This window comes from Octopus bimaculoides, chromosome 4 (assembly GCF_046866305.1).
Source record: "Octopus bimaculoides isolate indiv1 chromosome 4, ASM4686630v1, whole genome shotgun sequence".
Taxonomy (NCBI): Eukaryota; Metazoa; Mollusca; class Cephalopoda; order Octopoda; family Octopodidae; genus Octopus; species Octopus bimaculoides.
Genome location: NC_142931.1, coordinates 142,777,003 through 142,793,234, shown reverse-complemented (window position 1 = coordinate 142,793,234; position 16,232 = coordinate 142,777,003). Strand labels below are relative to the sequence as shown.

At 34.5% G+C, this 16,232-nt stretch overlaps 1 protein-coding gene across 4 annotated transcripts in view; it reads left to right on the top strand.

Moving 5' to 3' along the window:
- LOC106882280 (organic cation transporter protein) overlaps positions 1–16,232 on the top strand; it is a 132,469-nt gene that overhangs the window by 70,240 nt on the left and 45,997 nt on the right. For all 4 annotated transcript variants that reach the window (XM_089351609.1, XM_089351607.1, XM_089351608.1 and 1 more), the window contains exon 5: positions 24–178. In XM_089351609.1, the coding sequence (XP_089207735.1) occupies positions 24–178 (155 nt within the window). The remainder of the gene's footprint in view (positions 1–23; positions 179–16,232) is intronic.

Below are 16,232 nucleotides of genomic sequence, written 5' to 3'. Positions count from 1 at the left end.
TATTTCCTTTGCAACCAATCTAGCGTGGGAAGAAGAACTGTGATGATGTATTCCATCTTGCTACAAGGTTCAGCTGCTTTAGGGAGCGCATGGGTCAATAACATTTACTTGTTTTATCTTTTGCGATTCCTAACAGGGATTGGATGTTCAGGTTCTTACATACCAACGTTTATCTTAGGTAAGTTATCAAACTCTTTCCTTTTTCTCATTTTTGACTCACAGACACAAAAGAAAACCCTCACATGCCCACGTATACTTCCTGTTCTATCAAAACACCCTGGTGTTTATTTACAGAAAAAAAGAGGTGGGTTCCGGGTATACGATATATTTGACTAATAACGTGAAATACGACTTTTGCCTTTCTTCAAACTATTCACGATACGAATCAACTTTTACATGGCTGCTCAACTTGCCAGAAATAGCAGGTAAATTTTTGACACCTCACACACTGTCATTTTAAATTAAATTGACAGTATTAAGATTTCTGATACACAAAAAGAGGGGATGTGCTTTGTTGGAACAATTTTGGTCATAAGTCTACCAGATAAGAGATGATCTGACGCCATAGAACAATAACGACAATTGTACTGAACACGTAGAATATTATTTCGTGTTACTAACAACTGGTTATATTTTCATATTCGTTTGTTTCTCGATCTTTGTTTTCCATTCATTTTTTTTCCTTAAAAGTACTAGAAACAGGCTATGTTCACCTCGGCTGATTAAATTCAGACCATGAAGAGACTTAATAGCGTCCCTCAAAGTATCATGGCCGACCTTTTCTTCATCGATTGACCTTTATATTTATTTGTTTTAATTATTAATTAATTGATCTTTTCAATAATAAAGACAAAAGGGCTGATACAATTGGGTGAAACGCGGTCTACTTACCGACATGTACATTCTGAATTCAAATAAAGCCGATCGAGGAAGGGTTTGTTTTTCGGAGATGACGTAACGTACTATTGGTTTTCATGCAAATGGTATTTCTAAACAGTTTTATGTTACAATACAGATGTTGAGACATTTATATGATGATTTCCTACCTGATGAAGTCGCAATAACCTCGAACCCCGTTAGGAGTTATCTCCCGTACAAAATGAAAAAAATATAAAAATAACTAATGTTAGTGACTGGCTATCGGGACAAGGAAAATAAATACCAGTCATATACAAGGGGAAAAAATGACAGCTACACTCCTCCCTATAAAATATAAGACCCTATGTCCATGTTAGAAATCATTATTATTATTGTTATTATTATTAATGTTGTAATTATTGTTATTCTTCTTCTCATTGCTGTTATTTTACCATCATCATCATCATTATTAAGGGGAGTAAACTGGCAGAACCAGCGGAGCTCGGAGAAAATGCCTTGCCGTATTTCGTTCCAGCTTCTTTTTCTTTTATCTTAGTTCAAACGCCACCACGGTCAACTTTACTTTTACCCTTCTGGGATCGACAAAAGGAAGTACCCGTCCAGTACTGGTTCGATGATATCGACTAATCTCATCTTCTCAAATTTGTTAGCCTTATGGCTAAATTAGAGAAACAATTATTATTATTATTATTATTATTATTATTATTATTATTATTATTATTATTATTATCACTATTATTATTATTATTATTATTATTGTTGTTGTTATTATCATCATTATTATTAAGGCGGCGAACTGGTAGAAACGTTAGCATGCCGGGCGAAATGCTTAGCGGTATTTCGTCTGTCTTTACGGTCTGAGTTCGAATTCCGCCGAGGTCGACTTTGCCTTTCATCCTTTCGGAGGTCGATAAAATAAGTACCAGTTCAACAAGCTGCCCTTGTGGCAAGCTGCCCCTGTGGCAAAAAATTTTATTATTATTATTATTATTATTATTATTGCCCTTCGTACTGTTCATGTTTCATTTTTCTATATGACAATATCAACTTTCAGATATTTCGCAACTTTTCTTTGTGTTGACTATTAATGTTGATTTTATTGTTGTTGACTGCCATTAGCAGATTTTTCATTATATTGTTGTATAACGATTGTAGGATATATTGTATAATTTAATGGGTTCTAGAAAGTGTAGAAAAAGCACTACAGAAGACTATGGTAAATCGTAAAACTGCAGTAATATAGTTTAAGTTATGATACATAAAGTACAGAAAACTGATATTTTATGTATTATCATTTTTAACTTAAGCTCAGCATGTAAACTGTAGTAAGCTCCATAAGTTAGGATGCGATTAAGATTAAAGAAAATAGGTTAAAGAAAATTATAGTTATGATATATAGTAAGAAATCAGCACCGTATTATACGACCGGTGTAAAAACTTATGGAAAGATGTATATCTGTATATCTTTTCACTGATCTTGGTTCGGTTCTGATGTTGACTGGAGATTTCAGCCGAGTAAACAGGCAGAGATGTAGTGGATATTTTAAATTTTGGTTGGCAGAGGTAGATTCAACTGAAGAAAGACAACCAATCGGATTCGCGCTCATGCACGTGATCCGAAAAATTTGAAACTGTAGTATTGAATTATCCTTCATTCCTTTAACGGTCTCCCTAGAGGTCAGACAGAATTTTTCTATATTCACCGCCCGCAAACATCTCTGCCTCTAAACATTCAGAGAAGCTCTACATAGTGCCGATAGCTTACCGGCTGCTATTTCTAGCAATGATCGTACTTCGTGTACATCCGCTTTGTATATATATATATATATATATACATATATATATATATATATATATGTATACACACACACAAAGGCACACATCCATATTTTTGTTGTGGACTAACAAGGCTATCAATGGTTTCCCGTGGTTAGAATTTGCACAATTTTCAAACTCGAGAATTGTGGAAATACTCTCACATGTAACTATTGGTAACATTGTTAATACATAAATGAAGAACATTTATCAAATGTGAGGCTGAGAACTTATTCTTACTGTGTATACTATAGTGTATATATATATATATATATATATATATATATATATATATATTATAATGGAATAATTACTGTGAAGCGTTGTGTATAATATATTGTATAAAATATCGTGGGTAAGGCCAAAACAATGCGAAGTAAATGCAAGGTAAATCACAAGAAAACAAATATGTGAATTAATGTAGACTTACCTTGTATTCAATATTTCGGGGTTATGGTCCCATTTTCAAGAAATTGACGAATGTTGCCGATGTGCGCACATCGGCAACATTCGTCAATTTCTTGAAAATGGGACCATAACCCCGAAATATTGAATACAAGGTAAGTCTACATTAATTCATATATTTGTTCTCTTGTAATTTACCTTGCATTTACTTCACATTGTTTTGGCCTTATCCACGATCTTTTATACAATATATATAAATATATATATTGTAATTTATGATTTGTAGTAACGAAATGGATAAGTTATTGAACCTACGAGAGAATATGGGTCCTACTTTGGAATCTGTTGAAAACTCTCCTTTGAGTATTTGGACGATTCACTTACATTTTGCATCGAGCATTTCCAGAATCCATGTTTTAAAGCTGGCTGTCAGAAATAGCTGATACCCGGTTTTTGGGGGGCGAAATATCTACAATATTCTATCCGCTATCCAATGTCGGGGCTTAAAGCTACTCTCAGACATGGGAAATAAGTCCTAGACCAAGAAAATTTGAATAAAACACCAGAAAATAAAATATTGATCCATATAAATCTTTGAAAGAATTACTCGACTTTCCTTAGTTTCTTAGTTGCGCTAAAACAATTGTCAAGTTCTCTGATGATATCATTTGCAAGAGGGAAGCTTCTGATCCACTTCGTTTGTTGTAAGGGTGTAAACGAAATCTCGGTTGCTTTATGGCATACCACTTGGAAATTCCCTTTATGACAACGATCTCATAACCGAAAGTTATTGAACTACAAAAATATAGGTCCGAAGACAAAATCTGTTAAAAACATTTCTTTATGTACTTGGGCGGGATACGCCAATTTCTAGGTTGTTATTTCGACGGTTAAACTTCTGTAATATTACCTCTTATATCACAAAGATCCTGAATAACTGAGATTGTCCATCTTGAGACTAACACCATTGTCAAATAACTTGCAGCTCGTCCGAAAATCAAGTGAGACACTACATAATCATTTGAAATAATAGCCAAATCTCCCTCAAATTTTAGAAATAATAGCCAAATCTTCCTCAAATTATTTCGTATCATCTTCGATGAACGAAAGACTGATTACATATTGTTTTCCTATTTACGGTAAATTAAGGAAAAGTCAAAGTTGTAACGTCTTTTGTCATATATTAGCTCGATCAGAGATTACTAACAAGAGCTAAATACCTTAAATTTGTTCTTATTATTGGAGAAGAACTCTGTGTCGCCGGTTGACCTGGTAGAAATAACAGCCAAATCCCCCTCAGACCACACCCTACCTACTTGAAAGGGGCAGGACAGTTTGCATAATACACTGTTGTGTGGATACACTGTTGTGTGGATAAGTGAATAAGATAGGATGGTCATAACTAGATTGTCTTTAGTCATAGGCCTGCTGAATTAGAACAGACCTGGGTCTATACAACAGCCACTACAAATTCCTAAATCGGGAGTTAGAGTTAGCTCTCAGGTGAAAACTGAATAAAATGTTGTTTTGGCAGGATCAATTTTATTAACAATTAACACTTTGCTTCTTAATGAAGGTAAGTTCGGTGTCATAAGGTAAGTGACGAGATCTTTGTAAAGTGAAGGAGACTGGTTCAAAGGGAGACTCCAGTTGGACATCGGCAGTGATACATCTGGTTCTAATCGCAGAGATTCTACAAAACATTGAAGTACCTCTCCACAGTGGTGACGGCCTGTAGACTGCACGTTCGTCGATACGTGTCATCAACTCTCATTCTGTTCTGTTGTTTCCTGCAAAAGAGAAAAGGTCACTCGAAATAGTCTGCTGCATTTAAAAGGGAAAAATTAACTTGTGTTAAGACTTCTTCCGTTGCAGATGAATAACAGGACGAGAGGTGTTCATGTGCTGTTCCAAAGAGGAAGGGCGCTCGGTCTATAGTCTATGGAAGCCCTTCTGGAGCAGAAGAATGTGATGAAGAGGTGAGATTGGTATGGTTGGTGTTTTTGTTTGAATTGTTGAATGTCATTTGGGAGTTTTGGAGTGAGAACTGTTCAACAACTACCAACAAACTATTCTTATCGAAGAAAAATAAACTAAACCAGCAATGTTCGCGTATTAAAACCGGATTGAAATTAAGCCATTGCCTTTCAAGAATTTTATTTTCAGATAATTATTTAAAATATTATAAAAAAACCATTCATTGAGCAAGTTTCTACGTTTCTTTCACTCACTTTTTTTCACACATATCTTAGCGATTCAAAGGATCTTCTAACCGTTGGTACTATGTACACACACATACGTATATTGTCCTATGTTCGAACCATGCTGCTGAAACGGCAATAAATATCGAAGTGCACTCTGATTATCATTAACTAGATCTTTGATTCTTATTTGTACAACATTTTCTTTTTATTTGGCTTCCAGTATATTCTGCTAACATGTGGCTTCTATGAATATATATTAATCTACAGTAAGTAGCTCAATCAACAACACAGAGAGAAAATTCTTGTACGATAGCAAAAGAAAAAACAATATTCAATGTAACAACTTAGTTCCTCCGAAATATTCATTAGGACCGCAAATTAACTCTTTAGTCTGGTTTAGAAGAAGGAGCTACGTGTTTAGTTTAGTTTAGAAGAAGGGGGTGTGTTCATAGCCTTCCCAGAGCCTCCAAGACCGACAAAACCGATGTCGTTAAGGTTTTATACTTGAACTGTTGTATACAAGCGATTTCTGAAGAAAGAAAGCCATTTGCACGAAGAGAAATCTTGAGAGGTTGACGTTGATGGAATGGACTGGGCATTGAGTGGGACCTTGTGGTTTGGAGACATACTAAGGATAAGGAAATTAGGGGTAACCAGTAAGTCTAGAATGCTTGGCTGGGACATTCAGATACGAGGAACGTAGACTTCTGAAGTAGCGCCAGAAAAAGCAGAGAGAGCGGTGGGGGAAACAGCACGTCTGTAATAGGGAATGTTAAGAAGTTTGCCCTGCAATTATTCGATTTTAAACAGGTAAACTGATAAAAATATATCTTTGATAGGATGCCAGTCTTTTGCAGATGATTTCCCCAGATATTGTAACTTTTCCCAACGTAGAGGAAAAGCGAAGTACATAAAATAGGCCGAGGTTTTGAACTCAAGATAGAAGTGCATATTTCGTTTCTGACGACGGCATCCCTTTTTTGGTATATCTTCGGTTAGAAGAACGGATAAACATAAAAGAACAAAAGAGGTATTAAAAGGAAAAGAAGAAACAAAGAATAAGATAATTTCATTCAGAAAAAGTAGTGTCTTGAAAAACAAGAAATCTTTAAACTTTAAACAAGGCAGCTGTCAAAAGTATGGCAGCTGTCAAAAGTATGGCAGCTGTCAAAAGTATGGCAGCTGTCAAGAGTATGGCAGCTGTCAAAAGTATGGCAGCTGTCAAAAGTATGGCAGCTGTCAAAAGTATGGCAGCTGTCAAAAGTATGGCAGCTGTCAAAAGTATGGCAGCTGTCAAAAGTATGGCAGCTGTCAAAAGTATGGCAGCTGTCAAAAGTATGGCAGCTGTCAAAAGTATGGCAGCTGTCAAAAGTATGGCAGCTGTCTACATTTCGGTCGAAGTAAGTAGAATGTTTAGTTGTAGAAGTTTATCAGTATTTTGTAGGAAATTTAGATGTGGGCCACAAGAATTGGAAATAGAAAATACAAGATTAAAATATTCTTGGTATAAGGCATTGATTTTGTTAATATATCATTTTATATCAATGAGACGAAGGGTGTTTCTAGAAATAGCAACCGAATCGCCTTCAAACCTTATACTATTATCATAAAACAAGAAAGACTTACTGAATAATAGAGATGTAAGTATTCTATACAGATGGTCATGCTTGGAAGGAACATCTTTGATTAAAAGTTGTGCTATCATAGCAACTTCGTGAAGAGATTCTCTGATATTAATTATATACAGGTTGTGGACAAGTTTAGAGCTAAGTGAGCGGGATGGCTAGCTTGGACCTATTCTTGATTTTTAGAGTCACATAGAAAATTATGTACGAATGGATGTGCTGTATTTCGTTCGCCAATTCTTTAGTATTTACTGGTGACATATTTAGTGTCGAAGGCGGCGAGCTGGCAGAAACATTAGCACGCCGGGCGAAATGCTTAGCGGTATTTCGTTACGTTCTGAGTTCAAATTCCGTAGATTGCTTGAGATGTTTAGCGGGAGTCGAGGTGCCACATTGTTACTAGGCTATTTGTAATGTATAGGGAGATTCGTGGTTTGCTTTCAATAAGGGCTGGTGAAAGAAAGACACCCTGTGTGAACATTAATGTTTGGCTTATAAATGATTATATTAGAAGGTATAATAAGTCTATAAAAAAGAAGTGGTCCTAAAACATTACTAATATCGCTATTATGGTGTACATGTGTTTTGAATTTATCTCGTCCCATGATTAAAATAATTTCTAACACAGGTATAGAATCACATATGTTTGTATAATGGAGGTGGCGGCGAGGGTGAGTGGTAGTCGTTTAAGCTGACTCCAGCGCATACTTGTAATGTATTTCATTAATTTGGAAGGAATAAATACAAATTTAACCGCGATAAGATTCCTACACAGAACAAAAGAGACAGAACAAAAACCGTAACGTATATTATTCCACGTTTATCTAGGTAACTTTCCAATGAAATAATTTTGTTTTTATTAGTTTTGTTGTGTAGACGATCGATGTTTGTGTCGTGTGTTGCGAGAGTAAAAGTTTAAAAATGATTTTGATGGTCTGCAATTTGTTCCAAATTATTTGTTACTCAGAAATATTCAGACTGCTGATAGGAGGATATGAATATCATTCTTTAGCGTTGAGGGTATTTCGTCTGTCTTTACGTTCTGAGTTCAAATTCCGCCGAGGTCAACTTTGCCTTTCACCCTTTCGGGGTCGATAAATTAAGTACCAGTTGCGTACTGGGGTCGTCTAAAAATTTCGAGCCTTGTGCCTAGAGTAGAAAAGATTCTTTAGCGTTGAATAGACAAGGCTTTTTTAAAGTTTTATGAGGCGTCGTCTGTAATGGCTACAATCATAAATGTGTTTTGAGCTGTAGACCGATTATATAAACATCTAGAGTTTACGATAAACCACAGAGACATGTTGGATACAGTTCAGGCATTCTTTTACAGCTTTCAGTCATGGGACTGTGGCCAAACTGGGGCACCAACTTCAAGGTTTAGTTGGTCATATCGACCCAAGTAAACATTTCAGTCTGAGACTGATTTTATCGATATCAGATTGTCAGACCACAACCTTACAAGACATAAAGGGATACAGCATAATTAAATACCAGTTCGTAGACTTTTGTATGCATAAAAACAGACATGAAAACACGCGCACACGCACACAAACTAATGTGTGTATGTATATACATCTATAAGTGCACGTGAAGAATATAGTAACAAATGAAATTCCAGCTTAGTCTGATTTTCACATTTTATTATTTACAATTTTTACAATTTTACAACATTGAAATAAACTAGTGCTTTCATGTGTTGCGCAATCGTCAGGTTTATGTTAAGGCGTCGAGCTGGCAGAAACGTTAACACGCCGGGCGAAATGTTTCGCGGTATTTCATCTGTCTTTACGTTCTTAGTTCAAATTCCTTTCGGGGTCAATAAATCAAGTACCAGTTGCGTACTGGAGTCGATCTAATCGAATGGCCCCCTCTCCAAAAATTCGGGCCTTGTGCCTAGAGTAGAAAAGAATCATCAGGGTTATGTAGTGACAGTCGTGTTCCACAATTGACAATTGTCTTGAAATCGTTAGATTTTCCTTTAAATACCCTCCGATGGGCTCCAGCAGGCTGAATCTTACAAACTGTACTTTGACCAATCAATGTGTGGCTTAGAGGCCACAGTTACACATATACATATGTGAGTGTGTGTTAGGAAAATAATGTTAACCAACAGAAAACTTTCTCCAAGTGTCTTCGATATATTACAACTAGTAGCTTTATTGAAATCAGTTCTTCAGGTGATTATTTTAATTCACACTTATACCTTGATTGCTGAGGTAACAATAAAGTAAAAAAAATTAATGAAAAAGGTTCTTGAACTATCCACAGTGTTAGTGGTTCTCCAAGAATTTTTTTTTTATTTTGTCTATTTTCATGATTCCGAGAAAAGAAATTGAAACAATAAGCTATACACGTATCCTACTCCATACATTTGCTTACCTTGTCTAGTGACTTTACACGTGAATATTCCTATAACTCTGTAAAGATCTGATAGCTGATGTACGGAAACACTGTTACAATTGAATGGTGTAAGAATAATATCTAGCCGAGAGGAGACACTCTACTTTACTTTCGTCCCTATTTTAAACGTTTAATTTGATTGATATTAATATGTTGCATTGTTCGTCATATTTACTCTGTGTTGTATGAAAAAGTATTTCACTCTATCTTACAGAAACAAGAAGAAAGAGTGAGAGAAAGTTGTAGTGAATGGGTACAGCAGGGGTCACCACCACCCCCTGCTGGAGCCTCGTGGAGCTTTAGGTGTTTTCGCTCAGTAGATACTCACAACGCCCGATCTTGGAATCGAAACTGCGATCCTACGACCGCGAGTCTGCTGCCCTAACCACTGGGCCATTGCGCCTCCACACCAACGTTATATAATAAAAATAATAAACTGCAAGGATATCATACCCACAATTTAACCATGGTGCTTGAGATGGAAATAGGTTTTACAGAAGAGAATACATATGATAGACAGATCAATACTAGAATATTAAAGAAAATAAATACTTAAAATAGCAACACGTATATAATGCTTAATACAACGTGTCTGCATCTCGGCTAAAATTTAGTTTTGTAATTTTAAAATATATTTATCAATGTTTTTCTTACACCAGTGCTGAATCATGCGTTTCATCCTAAACTTGACGATATAGGAATATTTCTAGATTAGCTTATACGTGTATTTAGTTGTTTCAATCTAATTCTATCTATCTGTTCATCCTTCTTTCTATCTATACGCGTGTGTGCGTGCGTGCGTGCATGTATGTATGTTTGTGCGGGTGTACGTGTAGAAGTGTACACACATTCAAAATCACTTGTCTCAGCAATCCATGAATTGAGGTGGATTAAAATGATTACTTGAAGAACCGATTATGCTGAAACTATCCGTTGTAGTGTGATCAAAAGACAATCAAGTTTTCGAATACACACACACACACATATATATATATATATATATATATATAATATTATGGGAATGAGAAATGAACTCATACAAACCTCGTGGACGTAGTCGATACACATTTACCAATAAGGAATATATAAAAAAACAAGTTCCTTCATTTTATAATCAAACGAGAAACTTGCTCAATTAATGGTCAGCATATATTAACATACAATATTCACGTTCATATACATATATATATGTATATATATATATATACATATATATATATATATATATATATATATATATATATATATATATATATATATATATATATATATATATATATATATATATATAAAAGATATACTATCATATGATATAATATAATATATGATAACTCTTTCACCAGTTAGTCGTGGTTCATGATTCATTAAATATGTTTCCTAGCAATTCCTCCACGCCTTCATTTTTCAACCTCCGCAACTCCACAAATCTGATTATTATTATTTTTTTTAAATGCTCACTTTTTTTGTTTCTTTGTTTTTATAATTACTTTTTCCCGTTAGTCTTGCTGTTTTTCGTGCTTTTTTCTCTGCACAATCATTTCTGTGTAATTAGAGTGTGTCAAACGTTTTTGTGTCGTTTTTTGTGTTTGTTATTGTATGTAAAGTATTCTATGTGATACGTGTTTATAATGTTTATTGTATGTTGTGTGTATGTCTACGTTCAAGGATGTTGATTATGTACATATCTACATCTTTATTGCTATCATTCCCAAAGGCATCTGTTATTATGGAGATCGCTTCATTTTAAGTTCATATAACCAAATGGTTTCTATTTCCACATTATAATTGGGTAATTTCTCCATTTTTAGAAATACGTTGTTGTCTGTTGAATTTGTTACAAACGTTGAGAAAGATTTCTTTCCTTGGTAATCTTTGATAATATCGTGACGGCCATTTTGTCTTAATCTTTTTGTCTGTTTCACTTGACCGACCTCGTCCTTTTGCATTTCATAAAGATGGTATAATTTCCAGTTCCCGAAATATCTAACTCAGCCATTCCAGCGTATGCGTGTCTTCTTGATTAAACCTCGGCAACTAGAAACAACATACTTGTTTCATCCCAACCCTCACCTATGAAGCGATTTTGCTCTTATATTCAATTTTGTTGTGATTTTTCTTCATCTATTTCCACTTTCTTCAGTCTTATCCAGTATTTAAGGAAGGACTTTTCCTGAAAATTTCTTACCATGGTGTACTGTAACCCAATTTGTAGCTTAGCATATGGCTTCATCGTAAGCTTGTTGTTTCTCTTTTTCCCCAATGTCTCACTGGTATCTTAGCTTTTATATAGTAAGAGATGCGTTCAAAAAAGTATCTACGTTACACGTTGTACTCTAAACGCAACAGCCGAGAAATTATTTAGCCTACCGGCACGAAAATATTTTCAGGCATGTGCAGGAAAGGTGGTGTCACTTTTCATCCAAAGGATTTTGCCCACACGGCATTAGTCTTGGCAGGAATAAATAAAGTCGGATACTTCTTGAACGCACCTCGTATTCGTTGGTTTCTTTAAAGACATAACTTTTATTTGCTTTGTTCATTTTTTTATAGCAATTGAAAGGAAACTTACGCAAACGTCTAAGTTTCTTTTAATGTTTACTAAATATTTTCGTAGTCTTGCAATAGATATTTCATACAAATTTTCTCGTTTCCCAATACCCATATCTTCTATATTCTTTTTGTGTCGGCTTTTGAGTAGTATATATCCTTTAAGTACATTCTAAACAATATAATCAGTGTTTTTTTCAATCTAGCTCTAGCTTCCAGGTGTAACATAATACTAGCTAATCTATCGACACATCTTACCATATATTTTGGCATTTGGCCTCGTTTTAAATATTAATTTAATTTGTCTATAATCCTTCCAAGTGCTTTGACTGTGTTTTATTTAGTTCATTAATTCCTAAGTATTTTTTAAAAATTCTTATCTATATTTCCTTAATAATATATAAGTAGTTTTTATTAATTTTCTTCTCTTCCAGGTTGTCTTGATGTATTTTCTAAAACCGAATTTCCTGTTAGTTTCTCTGCTGTATCTATACACTGCTCAATATAATCCATATACAAGAATGGTTGATTGTCCTCTCATAGCATTCGTATTGGTGTCTAATCTGCTTTAGCATGTTAAAGTTTTTAAAACGAGATAACAAAGAAGTGGAAAAGAGGAATTCCCTTCGAATATTTCTCTTCCAATGGATTTGTTTTAATTGTTCCTTCTTTCACTTGAACCTACAGATTTATCATTTCTTCCTGATCATTGGTCTCTCCGTTTATTATCATTTATTATAATTCTGTCGTTACTAATGGCTGATGTTTCCACAATTCATGCGTGGCGAGTACTGTTAAAAAGACTTCAGGTAATCAATCCAGTCCAAGCTCAATCCCCTCTTCCTTCTTATACTATTCATATTAGTCTGACTGGTGTCCTTATCTTGTTTGTTGCTTCACAATTTCGGCTGTTGTGTGCTCCAGCCGTCTTCAGGTGTCTTGTGATGAATTCGGCTGTTGTATCAGAAATTCGAACCAAACTCTTTATTTCATCCATGCGGGTACATTGTTCTCACTTCGCTCTTTGCGTCTCCTGGTACAACAACTAAGTTCAATACAAGACTTGTAAGACACCTAAAGAAGATTGGAGTGTATAACAGCCGAAATGTAGTGAGAGCAACAATCAAGATGAGGACATCAGTCCTACTAATATAAACAGTATACAAAATACATACTTAATATTTCATGTCAGTATGTATCTTCTGCGATATTATAGCAGTTAACGGTTTTATTTTGAACAAGCATTTTTTACGAGCCTGTATATTTTTGGCGTTCGTTATTTCTTCAATCTTTGGGATTCAGATAGTCCTACCTCCGGTTAATTTTTTTTTTAGTTCTTTCAGTTAATCATTAAATATTTTTACAAGCTCTTTCTGTGTGCCTGTTAAGTATTTCAACCAGAACTGTTCAACTTTAGCTTCCAGTTGTTCGTTTTTAATAGCGCCTGTGTTACTTCTTAGAACCAATATGACTCCTCACCATTGTTCAGTGGTACCTATTGTTTTAATTATTCTCATCCGTGATGGTCTCTTCTCCATCTTTAAATTCTTTGTCTTTTGTTGTTTACATTGATTTCAATTTTAGTTTTATTTAGTTCTTGATAAAAATCATTACAGTTTAATAAACCTCTTTCTTTATTCAATCGTTCTTGTTATTCAGAACGACGGCTTCTTTGTCAGTCAGCGAATATTTCTGGTTTTAGGCGGTTTTTGATGCCGACTTTCTGTTTTTTTTTCTTTCGTTGCATTTTGGTTGTATTTGTCTCTCTTTTTGCCAGTTCTGTGTTTCCGTTATTGATTTCTTCTATCCATCTTCCTCGTTCTCTTCTTCTTCTTCTTCTTCTTCTTCTTCTTCTTCTTCTTCTTCTTCTTCTTCTTCTTCTTCTTCTTCTTTTTCTCTTCTTTTTTTTCTTTCGCCTCCCCTTCTTCTTCATTTTCCTCTTCCTCCACTTTCTCTTCTCCTTCATCCTCCACCTCTTTCTCTTCTCCTTCCTCTTCCACCTCTTTCTCTTCCCCTTCTTCCTCCTTCTCCTCTTCTCTTCCTCTTGCTCTTCTTCCTCCTCCTCCTCTTTCTTCACTTCCTTCTTTTCCTTCTCTTCCTTAATTTCCATCTTCTCATTCTTTTCCGCCTCATTCTCCTTCTCAGCTTCTTTTTCTTCGTCTAACTTTTACCACTATACCATTCTTCTTCTTCTTCTTCTTCTTCTTCTTCTTCTTCTTCTTCTTCTTCTTCTTCTTCTTCTTCTTCTTCTTCTTCTTCTTTTTCTTCTTATTCTTTTTCTTTTTCTTCTTCTTCTTCTTCTTCTTCTTCTTCTTCTTCTTCTTCTTCTTCTTCTTATTATTATTATTATTATTATTATTATTATTATTATTATTATTATTATTATTATTATTCAATATCATTAATATTATTATTATTATTATTATTATTATTATTATTATTATTATTATTATTATTATCATTGTCATCATCACCATCATCATCTTAATTATACTTTATTGTTGTCCTATTCAAGCCTGTTTACCATGCACAATGCAAAGCTTTTCTTGTAATTTCTCCACCTGTTGCCAATAAAGAACCCATTATACAATACAAGAAAATAAATAAAATAAAAACAAAGAAAAAAATTCATTATTATATTTATTATCCATGGTTTGATAATTACACGAAGAGTTTCTTTTCTGGAATCATCTTGGAAAACCAGCATAAAACATGCTTATGTTTAAACAAGGATATTCACGTTTAAGGAAAATGTTAAACGAAAAAGAAACAGACGACTGTCAATGACTTGTTCAATGGAAAATGTTTACCGAAGCGTTCAATGTTAACGAAAATGTTCATAGAAAAACGTTTACATTTAGAATGTAGGAGCATCAAGAAATATGTCTTTATAGATCTATTGGCATATTTCTCGAGGCTTCTACATTTGTGCTCTAAATGTAAACAAATTTTCTCGTTCGTAAGGTCAAAGCGTTTAATTTGATGGAAGGTAGACAGGTAACTGCTAGAGTTTAAGCAGTAGCATGTCTATCTGGGCAGCAGAAGTTACGCGGTTCGATCTCCGCAAGCAGCTTTTTTTTTTTTTCGCCTTTTGTTTTTCCATCCAGTGGGTGAGTTTATCTCACTATATAATAAGCTATTATTTATAGCTGAATTCGCTTTCAGACACATCTTTAATTAAGACTTATATCAATGGATGTGTTAACCGTTTTAAAATTTTCTAAAGTTAACAAACGATATTAAAATTCTACCACATGTTCAACGGAAAACAGGCATAAAGTTGACCAACGTTAAAAAGGAAGTTCAAGGTCACAGATATTCCAGATAAACAAATACTGAGAAAGAATGCCGTAACAATGTTTACAAATAATGATATTGCAATTTTCTGGAACGTGCCCATGTCCATCTTCAAAGGCAATCTATCAACGTATTTGTAGAAGTGATTGTTTATCGTTCTAGTTATGACGATAACAAATAGGTTTATAAATACTTTCCTATGATTATTATTAAGGCGGTGATCAGGCAGAATCGTGAGCAGACCGGTCGAAACGCTAAGCGATATTTCGTCTGTCCTTGCATTCTGAATTCAAATTCCGCCGAGGTCGACTTTGCCTTTCATCCTTTCGGGATTGATAAATTAAGTACCAGTGAAACACTGGGGTCGATGTAATCGACTGCCCCCCCCCCATAAATATGAGGCCTTGTGCCTCCATTAGAAAGGATTATTATTATTGTCATTATTATTATTATTATGATTGATGTAATTCTTCACGAAGGTAAATAAGCAATGAAAAAAGCGCCATACGATTAGTAATAAATAGAGAATGGTTTTGTCTATTGAATTGAACAATATTTCGACAGTATATCTGCTTTCCTTGCGTTTAAAATGAAAAAATGAAAAACAAAAAAGCAGAAATACAGGATTTCAAAATATGAACGGGAATATCATGCAATCCATTTTATTCAAAACGCTGGCATCAGTTTTTTTGCTTCCTCATAACTGGCAACGAAAAAAAAAAAGAAAAAGGGAAAAAAGAGAAAAGAAAACAGGAAAAGAACACTTAGTCGAAAAGTTTTGTGTAAATTGTGATGGACTTCTGTCAATTTGTTCATTCTTCCAGGATGGGACGTTAGTAATCCATAAATATATTCATCTTCATATGTTTTGAGGCCTGAAATTGCAGTAGAGTCAGAATATTTTCAAGTGTTCCTCAAAGTTACAGACGTTTGATGTAAATATTCGGTAAATTCCGTCGAAGTACCGTTACTGTAACTTATACCGCTTGAATCGTCTGTTTCATTGTTCTGTTGTGCAACTAACATAAATCAAGATAATTTGATTTATGTTGGTTGGAAT